General features: G+C 32.4%; 1 protein-coding gene across 1 annotated transcript in view; it reads left to right on the top strand.

The window, feature by feature from the left end:
• LOC128190147 (vacuolar protein sorting-associated protein 4A-like) overlaps window positions 1-21,365 on the top strand; it is an 82,672-nt gene that overhangs the window by 40,073 nt on the left and 21,234 nt on the right. Inside the window, exons 9-10 of the mRNA XM_052862064.1 lie at window positions 81-313; window positions 1,688-1,907. Coding sequence (XP_052718024.1) covers window positions 81-313; window positions 1,688-1,907 — 453 coding nt within the window. The remainder of the gene's footprint in view (window positions 1-80; window positions 314-1,687; window positions 1,908-21,365) is intronic.

Below are 21,365 nucleotides of genomic sequence, written 5' to 3'. Positions count from 1 at the left end.
ATTCGATTTTCACATTCTTGAATTTAAAAAAATCATGGTAGAAAAACCAAAAAATGGAGGTAAAATATTTTATGATTTTCAGATTGGTAAAGGCATTATTTGTGAGGGCTCGCGAAAATAAACCTAGTATTATATTCATTGACGAAGTGGACACACTGTGTGATGCGCATATTGAGAACAAATCTGAATCAGCTCGTAGAATTAAGACCGAGTTCCTGGCCCAGACGCAGGGTGTTGGAGTGGATAATGATGGGGTGATCTTGCTGGGAACCACCAATAAACCATGGGTATTAGACTCAGCCATTAGGAAAAGGTATATGGAGGCAGTTGGAAGAAAGAAACAACGGCATTTACTAGTACTAAATTGATAGTCATAAACCGGTTAACACTTAATTAAAGTTGGATGATGTTTGGATGGAAAAGATAATCATTTTAATATTTGCACCAAAAATTTTTCTGTTGTAATATATGTTGTTACAGATTTTGACACTTGTGTATTATAGAACGCAAATTGTAGCAACATTTTTATCTATTCAATTTATTAGTATATTACATCATTTAGACATCGTACGAGGGTTGTTCGGAAATTATTGAGACAAATCGATTATTTTCTTTTCTAAGTGACGAATTATGGTGAAAATTGGCATAGACACTGAAGAAACACCAACAAATAATAAAACAAAGTGATATTAAAAGAATATTAAATATTTTGTTTACGACAGTAGATAAACAAGTCGGTAGTCGGGGTACCCGGCGCAGCCATGAAGTCGGAGATTTAACAACTTAAACATCTACTTTATAAGTGTCCGTAGACTTACAGTTAATGATAAAAGAAATCAAATTAAAAATGTTCATTTTGCTATTCTTTGCGACTAACTGTTGATTAAGTTTCACTGATGTTCGAGTTGAAATACGGATATGGTACACATATATTTACCAAACAATAAAAATCTGACAACGACTTTACATTGAATTTTGACGTCAAGGCGGCGCAACAAAAACCATTAAACTGGTGGAAATCTCAGAAGAAGACCTTTAAAAGTCACGCAATTGCGTAAAAAAAAAACTATACGATGACAAGACAAGGTATAGAACTTCAGTTAATCATATTTTTTTTCACTGATTGTTTAACTAGAATTAGGCCAAAGGGATTAATAAACAACTTTTGACACACTAACTGTTGTCAACAGTTCTAAAATATGTAAAACATGACTGCAGGAGACATTCACAGTAATTAGACTTTCAGGTAAAAATAACTCGATTTTTTCTCTAAAAAAAAACAAGAATGAGAGAAAATGTAAATAATGACATCTTGAAATTAAAATAAAAGATGAGAAATAAAGAATAATTCTTATTTCAGTTCGTTTGTAAGGTGTTAAAAACACGGGAGCAATAAGAAGCGTTAAAATGACGTTGCGAAAAGTTTGCGGTTGCGCCGGGTTACAGGACGAAGGCACGTTGGTCAGCCTACTAGGAATGATCTATTCATGCCATGAACAAGAAACTTTTCACATTGATAAACTTTATCCTGATTTAAGTTTTAGTAAAATTTCAAGAGTTTATCTTTTTTACTAAAAGAATAAGAGAAAATGTCTCAATAATTTCCGAACAACCCTCGTAATATCATTACAGTTTTTTAGATAAGCATGAATTATTTTAAGAATTTGAAATATTTTTATATTATTAGATTTGAAAGGAGAATTTATATTCCCTTACCTGAAACAACTGCAAGAACAGAAATGTTCAAAACTTATCTTGGAAATACCCCTCATTCAATCACTAAGGAAGAGTTCGAGGAACTTGGGAAGAGAACAGATGGGTACTCAGGGGCTGACATATCAATCGTGGTCCGTGATGCTCTGATGCAGCCTGTCAGGAAAGTCCAGACGGCTACACACTTTAGACCAGTGAGTGGATATTAGGTTGAACTCTGGTATATGTTAGTTTGATACCGAAAGAAATTCTTAATCAATACTTGTACAAAACACAGCACTAAATGATCCATTATTTGTTGAGGTGCTAGATGAACTAATTCCTATATTGATGAGACTATCTAATTTAAGTAACCTTGTCTGGAAAAATTATTATATTAACATGTATTGTGCAGCAGCTTATCTTCCAAAGTAGTTTCCTCAGGAAAACTGGCTATTTATTAGCCCCCCCCCCTTTATAGTAGATTTTCCCCCAAAGTAGGTTTCTCCCCAAACGTATTTTGTTTAGATTTTAGGAAAAGCCGGAAGGTTATACATCTCCAGGTTTTACATACTTGCATTGATCTGTACACGTTGAGGTGTGTTTTAATGTTTTAATTTGGTTTATAGGGAAAATGGAAATGGTATCCGATCCATAATAGCCCATGTTCAATGAATCGGGATCCATGACAGATATGTATGGGCTTAAGATTCAGTATACTTGGACATACTTTTCATGTTTAAGTATCATTATGTTAGAGTGGAATGTGTCCTAATAATTGACCTTTTCCTGTTATCGAAGAGTTGTCCCCCTTTGCTTTTAATTAATAGAATTCAATTCTAAAAAAATATATATGGTATAAAATTTGTTTTAAATAGTTTTCCTTTTCCTAATATCTAAATGCATCTTTCCCTAGAGCTTTTATGAATACTCTTAGTATTTACTTTATTATTTTAAAAATGTACTTGTCCACATAGACCTTAATGCAATCTTCATTAATTAATTACTGCTTAGTTAATGATATTTTTGAAAATTTCTCTCGGTTAATCTTATTCTACTCTAAAATGCTATAAATTAATATAAGAGTATTTAATACATGTTTGATATTTAAGGTTAGAATAATTAGGTCCTAATATGGATCGGATACCTTAACTTACAATAATCAAGTGATATATTTACAAGATATAACATGCTATGCAGTGAAATGCGTAAATGTTAAAAGGCTGTAACAAAAAATAAAACACAAATGAAAACACCATTAGAATACCATGTCAAACAACACACACACAGTCATATGCATTTATATTGTAGTGGGCTACAGAAAAATTAATAAATTCAAGATCTATCAATATACCAGAAACTTTTAAAACAAATTGTTGATACAACGTATACAGATATAGGACATTTAAATATGGCAAAGTATCGATCAAAGTATCAAACCATGTTCAATCAAAAATGTTTGATAAACGCATGAAAAGCAATCTAAGGAAACACATGTATTATAATTACAAGTTTATATAATTAAGGTCTTCCGTTTCCAACGGAAGACCTTATAGTGATTGTAATGTTTCTTTTTATTATTATTATTATTATTATTAAGGTCTTCCGTTTCCAACGGAAGACCTTATAGTGATTGTAAGGTTTTTTATTATTATTATTTTTTTTTTTTTCCTTTTTTTTGTCCACAAGATTTTTCGGAGATGGCAGAATAGATTTTTTTGAAATTTTCTGGAATGAGAGAGAATGATAATATCTCTAGGCGTTTTTTTCATTTTTTCAAAATTCATTTCCGATCGTCCGTTTCCTGTCCCGCATTGAAAAAGCTTGTCACCTCGAGATCTCAAAAACGGTAAAGTTTTGAACACCCAAACTTTGTGGGATGATAGACCTATAGTAGTAAATGTGTTTAAATTATTTTGTTTTGTTCGTCGTAACTTCCGGTCGTCACCGGAAGCACTTCAAAAATAATCATTTTTACGCATTGAATTTCTTTTCCATAGAATAAACATAAAACTATAATTCTATACATAAGTTATCTATGCGATGTTATATCAACAAAAAAATTCTACTTCCGGTGAGATATCTCAATTATCTCAGGTAGCTTTTTAAAACACATTTTGTACCCGCGAGATCTCAGAAACTATAAGTGATCAAAGCACAAAACTTTCATGAATGATAGACATTTGATTGAAGATATGTTTAACCGGTTTCATTTTGTCTTCCGTTACTTCCGGTCCACACAGGAAGAGTTCAAAAAATCAAGCTGTTTATAAGTTTAACTGTTTTTTTTTTTATATTTTAAGTTTTTTTAATTAACAATTATGTACAAAAGGCAAGTATACAAGAAATATTTAATACAATTTACATTGCGCACTTCCGTTTGTCCGTTTCCTGTCCCGAGACAAAAAACCTTATTTCGACAAGATCTTAAAAACGGTAACAATTTGAACAACCAAACATTGTGGGATGATAGATCTATGTATGTACATGGGTTCACATTAGTTTGTTTTATCCCGCGTAACTTCCGGTCGTCACAGGAAGAACACCCAATTTTGATTTTTTAAAAATATTTGGTTAATTAGCATGGAAGTAACATTTAAGCTATAGAAATACAAAAGGTCATATACACGTTATAAATAAACAACAAAAAGTTCTACTTCCGGTGAGACATCTCAAATATCTCAGGTAGCCTTCTTTTTTAAAAAAACAAAGTACCCACAAGATCTGAGAAACTTTGAGAGATCAAGAAACAAAATTTATATGTATAATTAACATTTGATTGAACATGTGTTTAACGGGTTTCATTTGGCCGTACGCCATTTCCGGTTCTCACTTGAAGCGTTCAAGGAATAGAAGTTTTTTTTAAACTTTAGATTTGCTTTAATATTTTACTTAATTTGATGAACAAAACCTACCGTAGGTAAATGTACTAACATATCTACTTTTAATTTCTTAAATCACTTCCTTTTGTTCGTTTCCGGTAGCGAGACTAAAAACCTTTCTTCAAAGAGATATAATAACTTACAAAAACTTGAACATCAAAACTTCGAGGAAAGACAAAACAATGTATGAAAATATGTTTACTATGTTCTGTATGATCCGGCGTAACTTCCGGTCGTCACAGAAAGTACTCAAAAATTGACATTTTGTGGTTTTTTTTTTTTTTTTATTTCTTTGGAATTCCTTTACAGTATATGTTATATCCATTTTCTGTTTACAAGAGAAATTGACTTTTTGTACAGATTAATACATGAGGAACGGAAGACCTTTTTGTTGCTATAGCAACAAGAGTCTAGTTATTCTTATTTTTTTCCCCGATTTTCTCAGAGATGACTGGATATATTTCCTTGAAATTTTCAGGAATGATAGGAAATGATAAACGCTAGGGACGTTTTTTTCATTTTTTCAAAATTCATTTCCGGTCGTCCGTTTCCTGTCCCGCAACAAAAAAGCTTGTCACCTCGAGATCTCAAAAATGGTAAAGACTTGAACAACCAAACTTTGTACGATAATAGACCTGTGTATGCAAATGTGTTTAAACACTTTTGTTTTGTTCGTCGTAACTTCCGGTCGTCACCGGAAGCACTTCAAAAATAGTTATTTTACGCAAAAAATTCATTTTCCACAAATTAATTATATCAGTATAAATCTACACATAAGTTATCTATGCAATGTTAAATCAACAAAAAAATTCTACATCCGGTGAGATATCTCAATCATCTCAGGTAGCTTTTTTTAAAACACATTTTGTACCTGCGAGATCTCAGAAACTATTAGTGATCAAGACACGAAACTTTCATGGATGATAGACATATGATTGAAGATGTGTTTAACTGGTTTCATTTTGTCTTCCGTCACTTCCGGTCCACAGAGGAAGAGTTGAAAAAAATCGAGCTGTTTATCAGTTTATCTGTTTTCCGTTGATAATTGTAGTTAGATAAATGAAAAATAATGTACAAAAGGCAAGTATACAAGAAATATTTAATACAATTTACATTGAGCACTTCCGTTTGTCCGTTTCCTGTCCCGAAACCAAAAACCTTATTTCGACGAAATCTCAAAAACGGAAACGACTTCAACAACCAAACTTTGTAGGATGATAGACCTATGTATGTACATTGTTAACATTATTTTGTTTTATCCGGCGTAACTTCCGGTCGTCACAGGAAGTACACCAAATTTTGAATTTTTAGAAATATTTGGTTATTTAGCATTGAAGTAACATTTTAGCCATAGAAATACAAAAGGTCATCTACACATGGTAAAACAAAACCTCTACTTCCGGTGAGACATCTCAAATATCTCAGGTAGCCTTCTTTTATAAAAAAACAAAGTAACCGCAAGATCTCAGAAACTGTGAGAGATTAAGGCACGAAGCTTAAATGAATGATGGACGTTTGATTGAACATGTGTTTAACGGGTTTCATTTGGTCGTACGTCACTTCCGGTTTTACTCGAAACGTTCAAGCAATAGAACTTTTTTATTAAATTCTTAATTTTTTTTTTAAACATTTTACTCAATGTGATGAATAGTAACGTACCGTAGGTAAATGTACTAAAATATCTACTTTCCGTTTCTTAAATCACTTCTGTTTGTTCGTTTCCGGTCCCGAGACAAAAACCTTTTTTCAACGAGATATTAAAACTACCCGGAAACAAAAACTTGAACATCCAAACTTTGAGGAAAGACAAAATGTATATATTATATCCATTTCCTGTTTACAAGATAACTGGAGATTTGTGCAGATTAATACATGAGGAACGGAAGACCTTTTTGTTGCTATAGCAACAAGAGTCTAGTTATTATTAAGGTCTTCCGTTTCCAACGGAAGACCTTATAGTGATTGTAATGTTTCTTTTTAAGGTCTTCCGTTTCCAACGGAAGACCTTATAGTGATTGTAATGTTTCTTTTTATTATTATTAAGGTCTTCCGTTTCCAACGGAAGACCTTATAGTGATTGTAAGGTTTATTAAGGTCTTCCGTTTCCAACGGAAGACCTTATTGTTTTCGTTCTGTTTCTTTTTCTTCGCTATTTTTCTTTTTTTTCCAACAAATTTGGTGCACGCGATTTCTCAAAAATGACTCAACCGATTTTCATCAAACTTTCAGATATGATAGATACGGATCTAAACTTTATACGTAATTTTTTATTTTGATGACGTCATTTCCGTTTTTGATATATTGACGTTTTAGCGATTTTCAGAGGGTCGGCTTGTCCTGGGATCTTCTCCTTAACGATTGAAGATATTGAGTTCAAACTTTCAGGGATTGTAGTCGAAAGATTGTAGATGTGTCTTTAGGTATTCATTTTTGTCTGACTCAATAGGCGCTGAAGCTCGCCTGGACCCGAAAATTGAGATTAAAAAAACGTCGTTATTTTTTCTGGTTTTCTTTGTTTATCTCTTTTCTGAAAAATATTTTGTTAAGACATGTAATGTAAAAAACGTTTGTATTTACATGACCTTTTCTTTGAAATCAAGAAAAAGGGGCTGGCTCCTCAAATAAGGGGTCAAAAGGGCTCTAAAGTCTTTAATCTGTAGCTCTTTACTGAGAGATATTTTGTTAAATGTTATAGAAGCAGATATGTTTATCTCACAGTTATGTATCCACGCAATGTAATGATTGTGTCATGTATTACATAACTAGGGGTTTTTAGGGGCCAAAAGTATAAAATTTTGATCACCCATATCTCAGAAAGGAAAAATATTTTGTAATGCAATATAGAAGAAAAGTTGTTCAAAATGATGTTCTTAACGATATGCAACCTTCAAAATTTCGTCGAACGGCCCCTATAAGGGAATAAGGGATCGGCCCCTAAAACCTTCTTTCTCATATATCTCCAGAATGCTAACGAATTTCTAAACACTTGTTGAACAAAATATGTATAAAATTAGATGACCTTTCATATGATATCAAGAAAAAGGGGCTGGCCCCTTAAATAAGGGAACCAAAGGGCTCTAAAGTCTTTTACATATATCCTTTTACTCAGGGATATTTTGTGAAATGTTATAGAAGCAAATATGTTTATCTTACATTTATGTATCTAAGTAATGTAAGGATTTTATCATGTGTTATGTAATTAGGGGTTTTTAGGGGCCAAAAGTCCGAAAATTTGATCACCCATATCTCAGAAAGGAAAAATATTTTGAAATGCAGTATAGAAGAAAAGTTGTTCAAAATAATGTTCTTAACGAAATGCAACCTTCAAAATTTCGTCAAACGGCCCCTATAAGGGGATAAGGGATCGGCCCCTAAAACCTTCTTTCTCATATATCTCAAGAACATTAACGAATTTCTAAACACTTGTTGAATAAAATTGTTTAGAATAAAATGACCTTTCAAATGATATCAAGAAAAAGGGGCTGGCCCCTTAAATAAGGAGACCAAAGGGCTCTAAAGTCTTTTATCTGTAGCCATTTACTGCGAGATATTTTGTGAAATGTTTTAGAAGCAAATATGATTACCTTACAGTTATGTATCCAAGAAATGTAAGGATTTTATCATGTGTTATGAAATTAGGGGTTTTTAGGGGCCAAAGGTCCCAAAATTTGATCAACCAGACCTCAGAAAGGAATTTTTTTTTTAAATGCAGTATAGAAGAAAAGTTGTTCAAAATAATGTTCTTAACGAAATGCAACCTTCAAAATTTCGTCAAACGGCCCCTATAAGGGGATAAGGGATCGGCCCCTAAAACTTTCTTTCTCATATATCTCTAGAACGATACCGAATTTCTAAACACTTGTTGAACAAAATGTGTTTAGAATTAGATGACCTTTCAAATGATATCAAGAAAAAGGGGCTGGCCTCTTAAATTAGGGAACCAAAGGGCTCTAAAGTATTTTACCTATATCCTTTTACTCAGAGCCATTTTGTTAAAGGTTATTAAAGCTAGATTAGGTATAATACGTTAAGGATGACGTTTACTCAGAATGAAAAAAAAATCCACTGATGATAATGAAAAACCAACTGTTATGTGTTATAGACCTTTTATTGTAGTGTTATTTTTCATTTCCAAAAAAGTAGGTCAATGACCTACTTTTTGAGTTAATGTCCATTGTATATTTTTGGAAAATTAAAGGAAAATCACTTAAAATTTTATACTATGATTGAGATTTTCTTAATTGTGAAAATAATACAAATTCCTCAACACTTTTGAAAATGAAATACAATTTATGAATGGCAGTGACACTAAATACATACAAAGCTTTAAGTTTTCATTCACAATTTTTATAAATATTCCAGTCCGAATTTCCTCTATCACTTTTCAAATTCCTACCCATTTTTGATCCAATTTTACAAAAAATTGAATGATGATAATACAAAAACATTTATAGTATTAAACTACTTATATTGATCTTATTCTGTTGGCATATAATTTATATGAGGTCAATGATCAAAATTTTGAGATATGGTGTCTTTTCTCGTTTTTAAGCATATTTCAATATTTTTTAAATTCATGTCATACGGTATTATAATGAATAAATGAGGTAAAACTACCAGAAAATATGCAAAATTATATGGACTAAAATATAAAATCTTAGCTTTTAATATTAGAGTACTTCCAAAAATGTTTTAGCAGAAAACAAAATCTGCAAAATTTAGTCCGAATTTCCTCTGTTTGGCTAAAAGTCTATTTTTGTTTTGGCATAATTCCATAATATAGTAGAAATATCGAATGTTATGTCAATAATAATTCATTTCACAGATACTTTTTGTGTTCAGAACAAATTTTACTCATGATATTGAACTTTATAACAATCCGAATTCGAGAACTCAAACCCTGAGTAAACAACACCTTTAATATATCCTAACAACATAATGATTTTTTCATCTTTTCTATCTTAATTGGAAGAGTGCAAGTATTTAAAAAAGCAATGTCAGAGAACTTATAAAAAGAGATACCAAAAAAAAAACATTAGTACTCCACTCCTTTTTTCATATCATGTTTTCTTGTCGAAAATCAAAGTCAATGACGTCACATATCCTTATAATAATCGTACGGAAGACCTCCTCGTTGCTCGCAACGAGATCGTGTCTAGTTATTATTATTATTTTTTTCCCAGTTTTTGTCCACAAGATTTCTCAGAGATGACTGGATAGATTTATGTGAACATTTATGGAATGGAAGAAAATGACAATATCTCGAGGCGTTTTTTTCATTTTGTCAAAAATCGTTTCCGGTCGTCCGTTTCCTGTCCCGCGTTGAAAAAGCTTGTACCAACGAGATCTCAGAAACGGTAAAGACTTGAACATCCAAACTTTGTGGGATGATAGACCTATAGTTGTAGATGTGTTTAAACATTTTTGTTTTGTTCGGCGTAACTTATGGTCGTCACCGGACGCTCTTGAATTTTTTTTGTTTTTACGTATTTAATTAATTTTCCGTAAAATAAGGATATTAGTATAGATCCTTACATATGTCATCTATGCGATGTTAAATCAACAAAAAAATTCTACTTCCGGTGAGACATCTCAATCATCTCAGGTAGCTTTTTTAAAACATATTTTGTACCCACGAGATCTCAGAAACTATAAGTGATCAAGACACGAAACTTCCATGGATGATAGACATTTGATTGAAGATGTGTTTAACCGGTTTCATTTTGTCTTCCGTCACTTCCGGTCCATACTGGAAGAGTTAAAAAAAAAAAGAGCTGTCTATCAGTTTAACTGTTTTCCTTTGATATATTTTAGTTAGATAAATGAAAAATAATGTAAAAAAGGCAAGTATACAAGAAATATTGAATACAATTTACATTGAACACTTCCGTTTGCCCGTTTCCTGTCCAGAGACCAAAAACCTGATTTCGACGAGATCTCAAAAACGGTAACGACTTGAACAACCAAACTTTGTTGGATGATAGACCTATGTATGTACATGTGTTAACACTATTTTGTTTTATCCGGCGTAACTTCCGGTCGTCACAGGAAGTACACCCAATTTTGATATTTTTATCATCCACAATAATTTTCGTATCCATTTTTTATTTATGTGAGAGAAGCAATGTCTTACAGTTAAATTGATATTTCTATATCAAAACGGAAGACCTTTTTGTTGCTTTTGCAACAAGAGTCTAGTTATAATTATTATTATTAAGGTCTTCCGTTTCCAACGGAAGACCTTATTGTTTTCGTTCGGTTTCTTTTTCCTTATTATTATTATTATTATTTTTTTTTTTCTTACAAATTTTGTGCACGCGATTTCTCAGAAACGGCTCAACCGATTGTCATGAAACTTTCAGATAAGATAGATAGTGATCGAAATCTTATAGCTTTTTAATTATATTGATGACGTCACTTCCGTTTTTGAGATATTGACGTTTTAGCGATTTTTAGAGGGGTTGCTTGTTACTCTAACTTCTCCTAAACTATAACAGATATTGAGTTCAAACTTTCATGGAATGGTAGACAAAAGATTGTAGATTTGCAATTTTATTTTCATTTTGAACTGGATTGAAAGGCGCCGAAGCTCGCCTGGACCCGAAAATTGAGTTTTAAAAAATGTCGTATTTTTTTCTTGTTTTTTTTGTTTTTCTCTTTTCTGAAAAATATTTTGTTAAGACATGTAATGTAAGAAAGGTTAATATTTACAGGACCTTTCATTTGATATCAAGAAAAAGGGGCTGGCCCCTCAAATTAGGGGACCAAAGGCCTCTAAAGTCTTTTATCTGTAGCCCTTTACTGAGAATTTTTTTGTGAAATGTTATAGAAGCAAATATGTTTATCTTACGGTTATGTATCCAAGTAATGTAATGATTTTATCATATGTTACGTAATTAAGGGTTTTGAAGGGCCAAAAGTCCAAAATTTTGATCACCCATATCTCAGAAAGGAAAAATATTTTGTAATGCAATACTGAAGAAAAGTTGTTTCAAATGATGTTCTCAACAAAATGCAACCTTCAAAATTTCGTTAAACGGCCCCTAAAAGGAGTTAAGGGACCGGCCCCTAAAACCTTCTTTCTCATATATCTCCAAAACGGTAACGATATTTGAAACACTTGTTGAACAAAATATGTGTAGAATTAAATGACATTTTATTTGATACCAAGAAAAAGGGGCTGGCCCCTTAAATTAAGTTGACCAAAGGCCTCTAAAGTCTTTAATCTGTAGCCCTTTCCTGAGATATATTTTGTGAAATGATGTAGAAGCAAATGTGTTTTTTTAAAGTTATGTATTCAAGCAATGTAATGATTTTATCATGTGTTACGTAATTAAGGGGTTTTAGGGGCCAAAAGTCAAAAGTTTTGTTCACCCATATCTCAGTAAGGAAAAATATTTTGTAATGCAGTACAGAAGAAAAGTTGTTCAAAATGTTGTTCTCAACAAAATGCAACCGTCAAAATTTCGTTAAACGGCCCCTAAAAGGAGTTAAGGGACCGGCCCCTAAAACCTTCTTTCTCATATATCTCCAAAACAGTAACAATATTTTAAACACTTGTTGAACAAAATTTGTGTAGAATAAAATGACCTTTTATTTGATACCAAAAAAAAAGGGGCTGGCCCCTTAAATTAGGGGACCAAAGGCCTCTAAAGTCTTTAATCTGTAGCCCTTTACTGAGGGATATTTTGTGAACGGTTATAGAAGCAAATATGTTTATCTTACAGTTCTGTATCCAAGCAATGTGATGATTTTATCATGTGTTACATAATAAGGGTTTCTTAGGGGCCAAAATTATAGAATGTTGATCACAAATATCTCAGAAAGGAAAAATATTTTGAAATGCAGTAAAGAAGAAAAGATACTCAGAAAGATGTACTTAATAAGATGCAATTTTCAAAATTTCGTTAAATGGCCCCTATAAGGAGTTAAGGGATCAGCCCCTTAAACGTTCTTTCCCATATATCTCAAGAACGGTAACGAATTTCTAAACAGTTGTTTAACAAAATGTGTTGAGATTCAATTGACCTTTTATTTGATATCAAAAAAGGGGCTGGCCCCTAAAATTAGGAAACTAAAGGGCTCTAAAATGTTTCATCTGTAGCTCTTTACTGAGGGAAATTTAATGAAAGGCTATAGAAGCAAAAATGTTTATCTTACAGTTCTGTATCCAAGTAATGTGATGATTTTTTCATGTGTTATGGAATAAGGATTTTTTAGGGGTCAAGGGTCCACAAACTATGACCAGCTATATCTCACCAAGGAAAATGTTTTAAAATGCAATGTAGAAGAAAAGATACTCAAAATGATGTACTTTACAAAATGCAACCTTCAAAATTTGGTTCAGCGGCTCCAATAAGGAGGTAAGGGACTGGGCCCTAAAAGTTTTTTTTCTCAGATATCTCAAGAACGGTGACGAATTTCTAAACCCTTGTTGAACAAAGCTCTTATCCCTGAAACAAAATAGTATCTGGCCCTTAGAATGTAGACCCCGTTTTTCTATTCTAAATCATGTTTAGCAAAATCAAGATCTAACATATATCTCAAATTCTAAAATCAGACGGAAGACCTCCTCGTTGCTCGCAACGAGATCGTGTCTAGTTATTATTATTATTATTTTTTTCCCCGATTTTCTCAGAGATGACTGGATGTATTTCCTTGAAATTTTCAGGAGTAATAGGAAATGATAAACGCTAGGGACGTTTTTTTCATTTTTTCAAAAATCATTTCCGGTCGTCCGTTTCCTGTCCCGCAACGAAAAAGCTTGTCACCTCGAGATCTCAAGAATGGTAAAGACTTGAACAACCAAACTTTGTACGATAATAGACCTGTGTATGTAGATGTGTTTAAACACTTTTGTTTTGTTCGTCGTTACTTCCGGTTGTCACCGGAAGCACTTCAAAAATAGTCATTTCATGTAATAAATTCATTTTCCACAAATTTAATATATAAGTATAGATCTACATATAAGTTATCTATGTAATTTTAAATCAACAAAAAAATTCTACTTCCGGTGAGATATCTCAATCATCTCAGGAGGCTTCTTTAAAACACATTTTGTACCCGCGAGATCTCAGAAACTATAAGTGATCAAGACACAAATCTTTCGTGGATGATAGACATTTGATTGAAAATGTGTTTAACCGGTTTCATTTTGTCTTCCGTCACTTCCGGTCCACACCGGAAAAGTTCAAACAAATCGAGCTGTTTATCAGTTTAACTGTTTTTCTTTGATATGTTTAGTTAGATAAATGAAAAATAATGTACAAAAGGCAAGTATACAAGAAATGTTAAATACAATTTACATTGAACACTTCCGTTTGGCCGTTTCCTGTCCCGAGACAAAAAACCTGATTTCGACGAGATCTCAAAAACGGTAACAACTTGAACAACCAAACTTTGTGGGAAGATAGACCAATGTATGTGCATGTGTTAACACTATTTTGTTTAATCCGGCGTAACTTCCGGTCGTCACAGGAAGTACACCCAATTTTGATTTTTTAGAAATAGTTTGGTGTTTTAGCATTGAAGTAACATTTTAGCTATAGAAATACAAAATGGTCATCTACACATGTTAAAAAATAGTTCTACTTCCGGTGAGACATCTCAAATATCTCAGGTACCCTTTTTTTTAAACAAAGTATGAATAAGATCTCAGAAACTGTGTTAGATCAAGACACAAAACTTCTATAGATAATGGACATTGATTTAATTTGTGTATTAGGGGTTTCATTTGGTCCTACGTCACTTCCGGTTATTACTAGAAACGTTCAAGCAATAAAACTTTTTTTTTTATTTTAACTTTTTTTAAACATTTTACTCAATGTGATGAACGGTAACGTACCGTAGGTAAATGTACTAATATTTATACTTTCCATTTTTTAAATCACTTACGTTTGTTCGTTTCCGGTCCCGAGACAAAAACTTTTTTTCAACGAGATATCATAACTAACAAAAACTTGAACATCCAAACTTTGAGGAAAGACAAAATGTACATAGTACAGCCATTTTCTGTTTACAAGATAAATGGATTTTTTGTGCAGATTAATTCATGAGGAACGGAAGACCTTTTTGTTGCTATTGCAACAAGTGTCTAGTTAAGGTCTTCCGTTTCCAACGGAAGACCTTATTGTTATTGCTTTGTTTCTTTTTCCCTTTTATTATTTTTTTTTTTTCTTACGCTTTTTTGTACAAGCGATTTCTTGAAAACGGCTCGACCGATTTTCGTGAAAATTTCAGATCTTGTAGATATTGATAAAAACCTTATATATAATTTTTTATTTTAATGACGTCATTTCCGTTCGGGAGATATTGACGTTTTAGTGATTTTTAGAGGGTCATTTTGTCCTGCTATCTCCTCCTAAACGAAACAAGATATTGAATTTAAATTTTCAGGGATTGTAGACAAAAGATTGTAGATGTGTTTAAAGGCATTTATGGTTGTCTGGCTTCAAAGGCTTCGAAGCTCGCCTGGACCCGAAAATCGAGTTTGAAAAAACGACGTAATTTTTAATGGTTTTCGTTCTTTATCTCCTTTCCTGAAAATATTTTACTATAACATATAGAGCAAATAAAATTCATATTTACAAGAGCTTTCGTTTGATAACAAGAAAAAGGGGCTGGTCCCTCAATTTAGGGGCCAAAAGGGCTCTAAAGTCTTTCTTCCATAGCCCTTTACTGAGAAATATTTTGTAACATGTTTAAGAAGCAAAAATGTTTATCTTTCACTAAAAAAACTATACATTATAAAAATTTTATTCTGCGTTACGTAATTAGGGGTTTTAAGGGGCCAGAAGTCCAAAACTTCGATCGAATATATCTCAAAAATGACAATATTTTGAAAAGCAATATAGAATAAAAGATGCTTAGAATGATGTTTTAAACAATATTCAATCATAAAAGTTTCGTTATCTGGTTCCATTAAGGAGATTAGGGGTCGGCCCCTAAAACGTCCTATCCCAGATAGCTCTAAAACGGCAAAGAATTTCTAAACACTTGTTGAACAAAATATGTTTAATATCAAAAGAACTTTTGTATGATGCCAAGAAAAAGGGGCTAGCACTTCAATTTAGGGGCCAAAAGGGCTCTAAAGTCTTTCTTTCATAGCCCTTTACTGAGAAATATTTTGTAATATGTTTAAGAAGCAAAAATGTTCATCTTTCACTAAAAAAACTATACATTATAAAAATTTTATTATGCGTTACGTAATTAGGCGTTTCAAGGGGCCAGAAGTCCAAAACTTCGATCGAATATATCTCAAAAAGGACAAATATTTTGAAGAGCAATATAGAATAAAAGATGCTTAGAATGATGTTTTAAACAATATTCAATCATAAAAGTTTCGTTATCTGGCCCCAATAAGGAGATTAGGGGTCGGCCTCTAAAATGTCCTATCCCAGATAGCTCTAAAACGGCAAAGAATTTCTAAACACTTGTTGAACAAAATATGTTTAATATCAAAAGAAATTTCGTATGATGCCAAGAAAAAGGGGCTAGCACTTCAATTTAGGGGCCAAAAGGGCTCTAAAGTCTTTCTTTCATAGCCCTTTACTGAGAAATATTTTGTAATATGTTTAAGAAGCAAAAATGTTCATCTTTCACTACAAAAACTATAGATTATAAAAATTTTATTATGCGTTACGTAATTAGGGGTTTCAAGGGGCCAGAAGTCCAAAACTTCGATCGAATATATCTCAAAAAGAACAAATATTTTGAAGAGCAATATAGAATAAAAGATGCTTAGAATGATGTTTTAAACAATATTCAATCATAAAAGTTTCGTTATCTGGCCCCATTAAGGAGATTAGGGGTCGGCCCCTAAAACGTCCTATCCCAGATAGCTCAAAAACGGCACAGAATTTCTAAACACTTGTTGAACAAAATATGTTTAATATCAAAAGAACTTTCGTATGATGCCAAGAAAAAGGGGCTAGCACTTCAATTTAGGGACCAAAAGGGCTCTTAAGTCTTTCTTTCATAGCCCTTTACTGAGAAATGTTTTGTAACATGTTAAAGAAGCAAAAATGTTCATCTTTCAATAATAAAACTATACATTATAAAATTTGTATCATGCGTTACGTAATTAAGGTTTTAAGGGGCCAGAAGTCCAAAACTTCGATCGAATATATCTCAAAAAGGACAAATATTTTGAAAAGCAATATAGAATAAAAGATGCTTAGAATGATGTTTTAAACAATATTCAATCATAAAAGTTTCGTTATCTGGCCCCAATAAGGAGATTAGGGGTCGGCCCCTAAAACGTCCTATCCCAGATAGCTCAAAAACGGCAAAGAATTTCTAAACACTTGTTGAACAAAATATGTTTAATATCAAAAGAACTTTCGTATGATGCCTAGAAAAAGGGGCTGGCCCTTCAATTTAGGGGCCAAAAGGGCTCTAAAGTCTTTCTTCCATAGCACTTTACTGAAAAATATTTTGTAATATGTTTAGGAAGCAATATATTCATCTCACATTTATTTAACAATATATTATAATTATTTTATCATGTGCTCCGTATTAAGGGGTTTTTAATGGGTTTTAAGGGGCCAGAAGTACAAAGCGTTGATAACATACCTCAAACAGAACAAATATTTTAAAAAGCATCATTGTGAAAATCAATATAGAATAAAATGCTGAGAATGATGTTCCTAACAAAATTCAACCATCATTTTTTTTAGTGTTGCCCCGATAAGGAGATAAAGGGTCAAATATCAAAGTCAAGGTCATATAACCTTCAAAAAATCGCACGGAAGACCTCCTCGTTGCTCGCAACGAGATCGTGTCTAGTTCTTATTATTATTCTTATTTTTTTCCCCGATTTTCTCAGAGATGACTTGATATATTTCCTTGAAATTTTCAGGAATAATAGGAAGTGATAAACGCTAGGGACGTTTTTTTCATTTTTTCAAAATTCATTTCCGGTCGTCCGTTTCCTGTCCCACAACAAAAAAGCTTGTCACCTCGAGATCTCAAGAATGGTAAAAACTTGAACAACGAAACTTTGTACGATAATAGACCTGTGTATGTAGATGTGTTTAAACTATTTTGTTTTGTTCGTCGTTACTTCCGGTCGTCACCGGAAGCACTTCAAAAATAGTCATTTCACGTAATAAATTCATTTTCCACAAATTAAATATATAAGTATAAATCTACACATAAGTTATCTATGCAATTTTAAATCAACAAAAAAATTCTACTTCCGGTGAGATATCTCAATCATCTCAGGTAGCTGTTTTAAAACACATTTTGTACCCGCGAGATCTCAGAAACTATAAGTGATCAAGGCCCGAAACTTTCATAGATGATAGACATTTGATTGAGGATGTGTTTAACCGGTTTCATTTTGTCTTCCGTCACTTCCGGTCCTCACAGGAAGAGTACAAACAAATCGAGCTGTTTATCAGTTAAACTTTTTGTCTTTGATATCTGTAGTGTGCTCATTGAACAATGAAATGCAAAGGGCAACTATACAAAAAATAACTAATAAAATTTACATTAAGCACTTCCGTTTGTCCGTTTCCTGTCCCGAGACAAAAAACCTTATTTCAATGAGATCTCAAAAACGGTGACAACTTGAACAATAAAACTTTGTGGGATGATAGACCTAAGTATGTACATGTGTTTACAGTTTTCTGTTTTGTTCGGCGTAACTTCCGGTCGTCACTGGAAGCTCTTCAAAAATAACTATTTTTATGCATTAAATTCTTTTGCCATAGAATAGATATATAAGTATAAATCTATACATACTTTATCAATGCAATGTTATATCAACAAAAAAATTCTACTTCCGGTGAGATATCTCAAATATCTCAGGTAGCTTTTTTGAAACTCATTTTGTACAAACAAGTTCTCAGAATCTATAAGTGATCAAAGCGCAAAACGTTCATGAATGATAGACATTATATTGAAGATATGTTTAACCGGTTTCATTTTGTCTTCCGTCACTTCCGGTCCACACAAAAAGAGTTCAAACAAATCGAACTTTTTATCAGTTTAACTGTTTTTCATTGATATTTGTAGTGACTTCGATGAACAATAATGTACAAAAGACAAGTATACAAGAAATATTTAATACAATTTACATTGAACGCTTCCGTTTGTCCGTTTCCTGTTCCGAGACAAAAAACCTTATTTCAACGAGATCTCATAAATGATGTCAACCTAAACAATCAAACTTTGTGGGATGATAGACCTATATATGTACATTTTTTCAAACTATTTTATTTTGTTCGGCGTAACTTCCGGTTGTCACCGGAAGCACTACAAATAATATGTTTGTTCTTTATTTATTTCTTTTACATGGAATAAATATATCAGTATACAATCTTAGATGTGTCATCTTTATAATGTTAAATTTTCAAACAACTGTTTCTTCCGGTGATATATCTCAAATATCTCTGTGTAGCTTTCCCTTTTACAAATTTGATGCCCGCAAGATTTTTGTCACTGTAAGTGAATGAAACACAAAGCTTTAATGAATGATAGACATTTGATTGATGATATGTTTAGCGGGTTTTATTTTTGTCAACTGCCACTTCCGGTTTTCACCGGAAGGATTCAAATAAATCATATTTTTAACAACCAAACTTTTGACCTGTTTTGTTTAGTTCGGCATTACTTCCGGTCGTCACAGAGAGTACTTCAAAAATTGATTTCTTTTCCAATCTCGTTGTTTTACATGGAAGTAACATCTGGATATATCATTTACAATACTTATCATATTAACTATTTTCTCTATGTAAGAGAAGCAATGTCTACGGTTAAATTGATTCATGTATATCAAAACGGAAGACCTTTTTGTTGCTTTTGCAACAAGAGTCTAGTTTATTAAGGTCTTCCGTTTCCAACGGAAGACCTTATAGTGATTGTAATGTTTCTTATTAAGGTCTTCCGTTTCCAACGGAAGACCTTATAGTGATTGTAATGTTTCTTTTTAAGGTCTTCCGTTTCCAACGGAAGACCTTATAGTGATTGTAATGTTTCTTATTAAGGTCTTCCGTTTCCAACGGAAGACCTTATAGTGATTGTAATTAAGGTCTTCCGTTTCCAACGGAAGACCTTATAGTGATTGTAATGTTTCTTATTAAGGTCTTCCGTTTCCAACGGAAGACCTTATAGTGATTGTTATGTTTCTTTTTATTATTATTATTATTTTTTTCCCCTTTTTGTCTTATGAATTTCTCAGAGATGTCTTGATGAATTGTTCTAAAATTTTCAGGAATGACTGAAAATATAAACATCTAGAGGTTTTTTGTAAAAGATTTTCTAAACTCACTTCCGTTCGTCCTTTTCCTGTCCCGGGACAAAAAGCTTGTCACCTCGAGATGTCGGAAACGATAAAGACTTGAACATCCAAACTTTGAGGGATGATAGACCTATAGTTGTAGATGTGTTTAAACATTTTTGTTTTGTTCGGCGTAACTTCCGGTCGTCACCGGAAGCTCTTCAAAAATTTTTGTTTTTACGTATTTAATTTATTTTCCATAGAATAAAGATATGAGTATAGATCCTTACAAATGTCATCTATACAATGTTAAATAAACAAAAAAATTCTACTTCCGGTGAGATATCTCGATTATCTCAGGAAGCTTTTTTAAAACATATTTTGTACCCGCAAGTTCTCAGGTACTGTACGTGATCAAGACACGAAACTTTCACTAATCATAGACATTTGATTGAAGATGTGTTTAAACAGTTTCATTTTGTCTTCCGTCACTTCCGGTCCACAGCGGAAGAGTTCAAACAAATCAAACTCTTTATCCGTTAAACTGTTTTTATTTGATAGTTTTAGCTACTTCGATGAATAATAATGTAAAATAGGAAAGTAACAAGATATAAAAAATTTAAATTTCATTTAGCACTTCCGTTTGTCCGTTTCCTGTCCCGAGACAAAAAACCTTATATCGACGAGATCTCAAAAACGGTAGCGACTTCAACAACCAACCCTTGTAGGATTATAGACCTGTGTATGGACAGGTGTTAACACTATTTTGTTTCATCCGGCGTAACTTCCGGTCGTCACAGGAAAAAGACTCAATTTTGATATTTTTAAAAAGATTTTGGTTATTTAGAATTGAAGTAACATTTTAGCTATAGAAATACAAAAAGTCATCTACACCTGGTAAAAAAAGTTCTACTTCCGGTGAGACATCTCATATATCTCAGATAACCTTCTTTTTTAAAAACAAAGTATAAATAAGATCTCAGAAACTGTGATAGATCAAGACACAAAACTTATATATATTATTTGATAGATGTGTTTAACCGTTTTTATTTTGTCGACCGTCACTTCCGGTCCACACAGGAAGAGTTCAAACAAATCAAGTTTTTTTAAAAGTTTAACTAGATTTCTCAGATTTTTGTCACTGTAAGCTAATTAGACACGACACTTTCATGATTGATAGAAATTTGATTGGGGATGTTTCTATCAATCATGAAAGTGTCGTGTCTAATTAGCTTACAGTGACAAAAATCTGAGAAATCTAGTTAAACTTTTAAAAAAACTTGATTTGTTTGAACAATAATTATCATATCCACTTTTTTCTCTGTTAGAGAAGCAATGTCTTACAGTTAAATTGATACATGTATATCAAAACGGAAGACCTTTTTGTTGCTTTTGCAACAAGAGTCTAGTTAAGGTCTTCCGTTTCCAACGGAAGACCTTATAGTGATTGTAATGTTTCTTATTATTATTAAGGTCTTCCGTTTCCAACGGAAGACCTTATAGTGATTGTAATGTTTCTTATTATTATTATTATTATTATTTTTTTTTGTCCGTTTTTTGTCCACAAG

This window comes from Crassostrea angulata, chromosome 6, assembly GCF_025612915.1.
Source record: "Crassostrea angulata isolate pt1a10 chromosome 6, ASM2561291v2, whole genome shotgun sequence".
Lineage (NCBI taxonomy): Eukaryota > Metazoa > Mollusca > Bivalvia > Ostreida > Ostreidae > Magallana > Magallana angulata.
The sequence above is the reverse complement of the archived record's forward strand: the minus strand, read 5'-3'. Positions and strand labels throughout refer to the sequence as shown.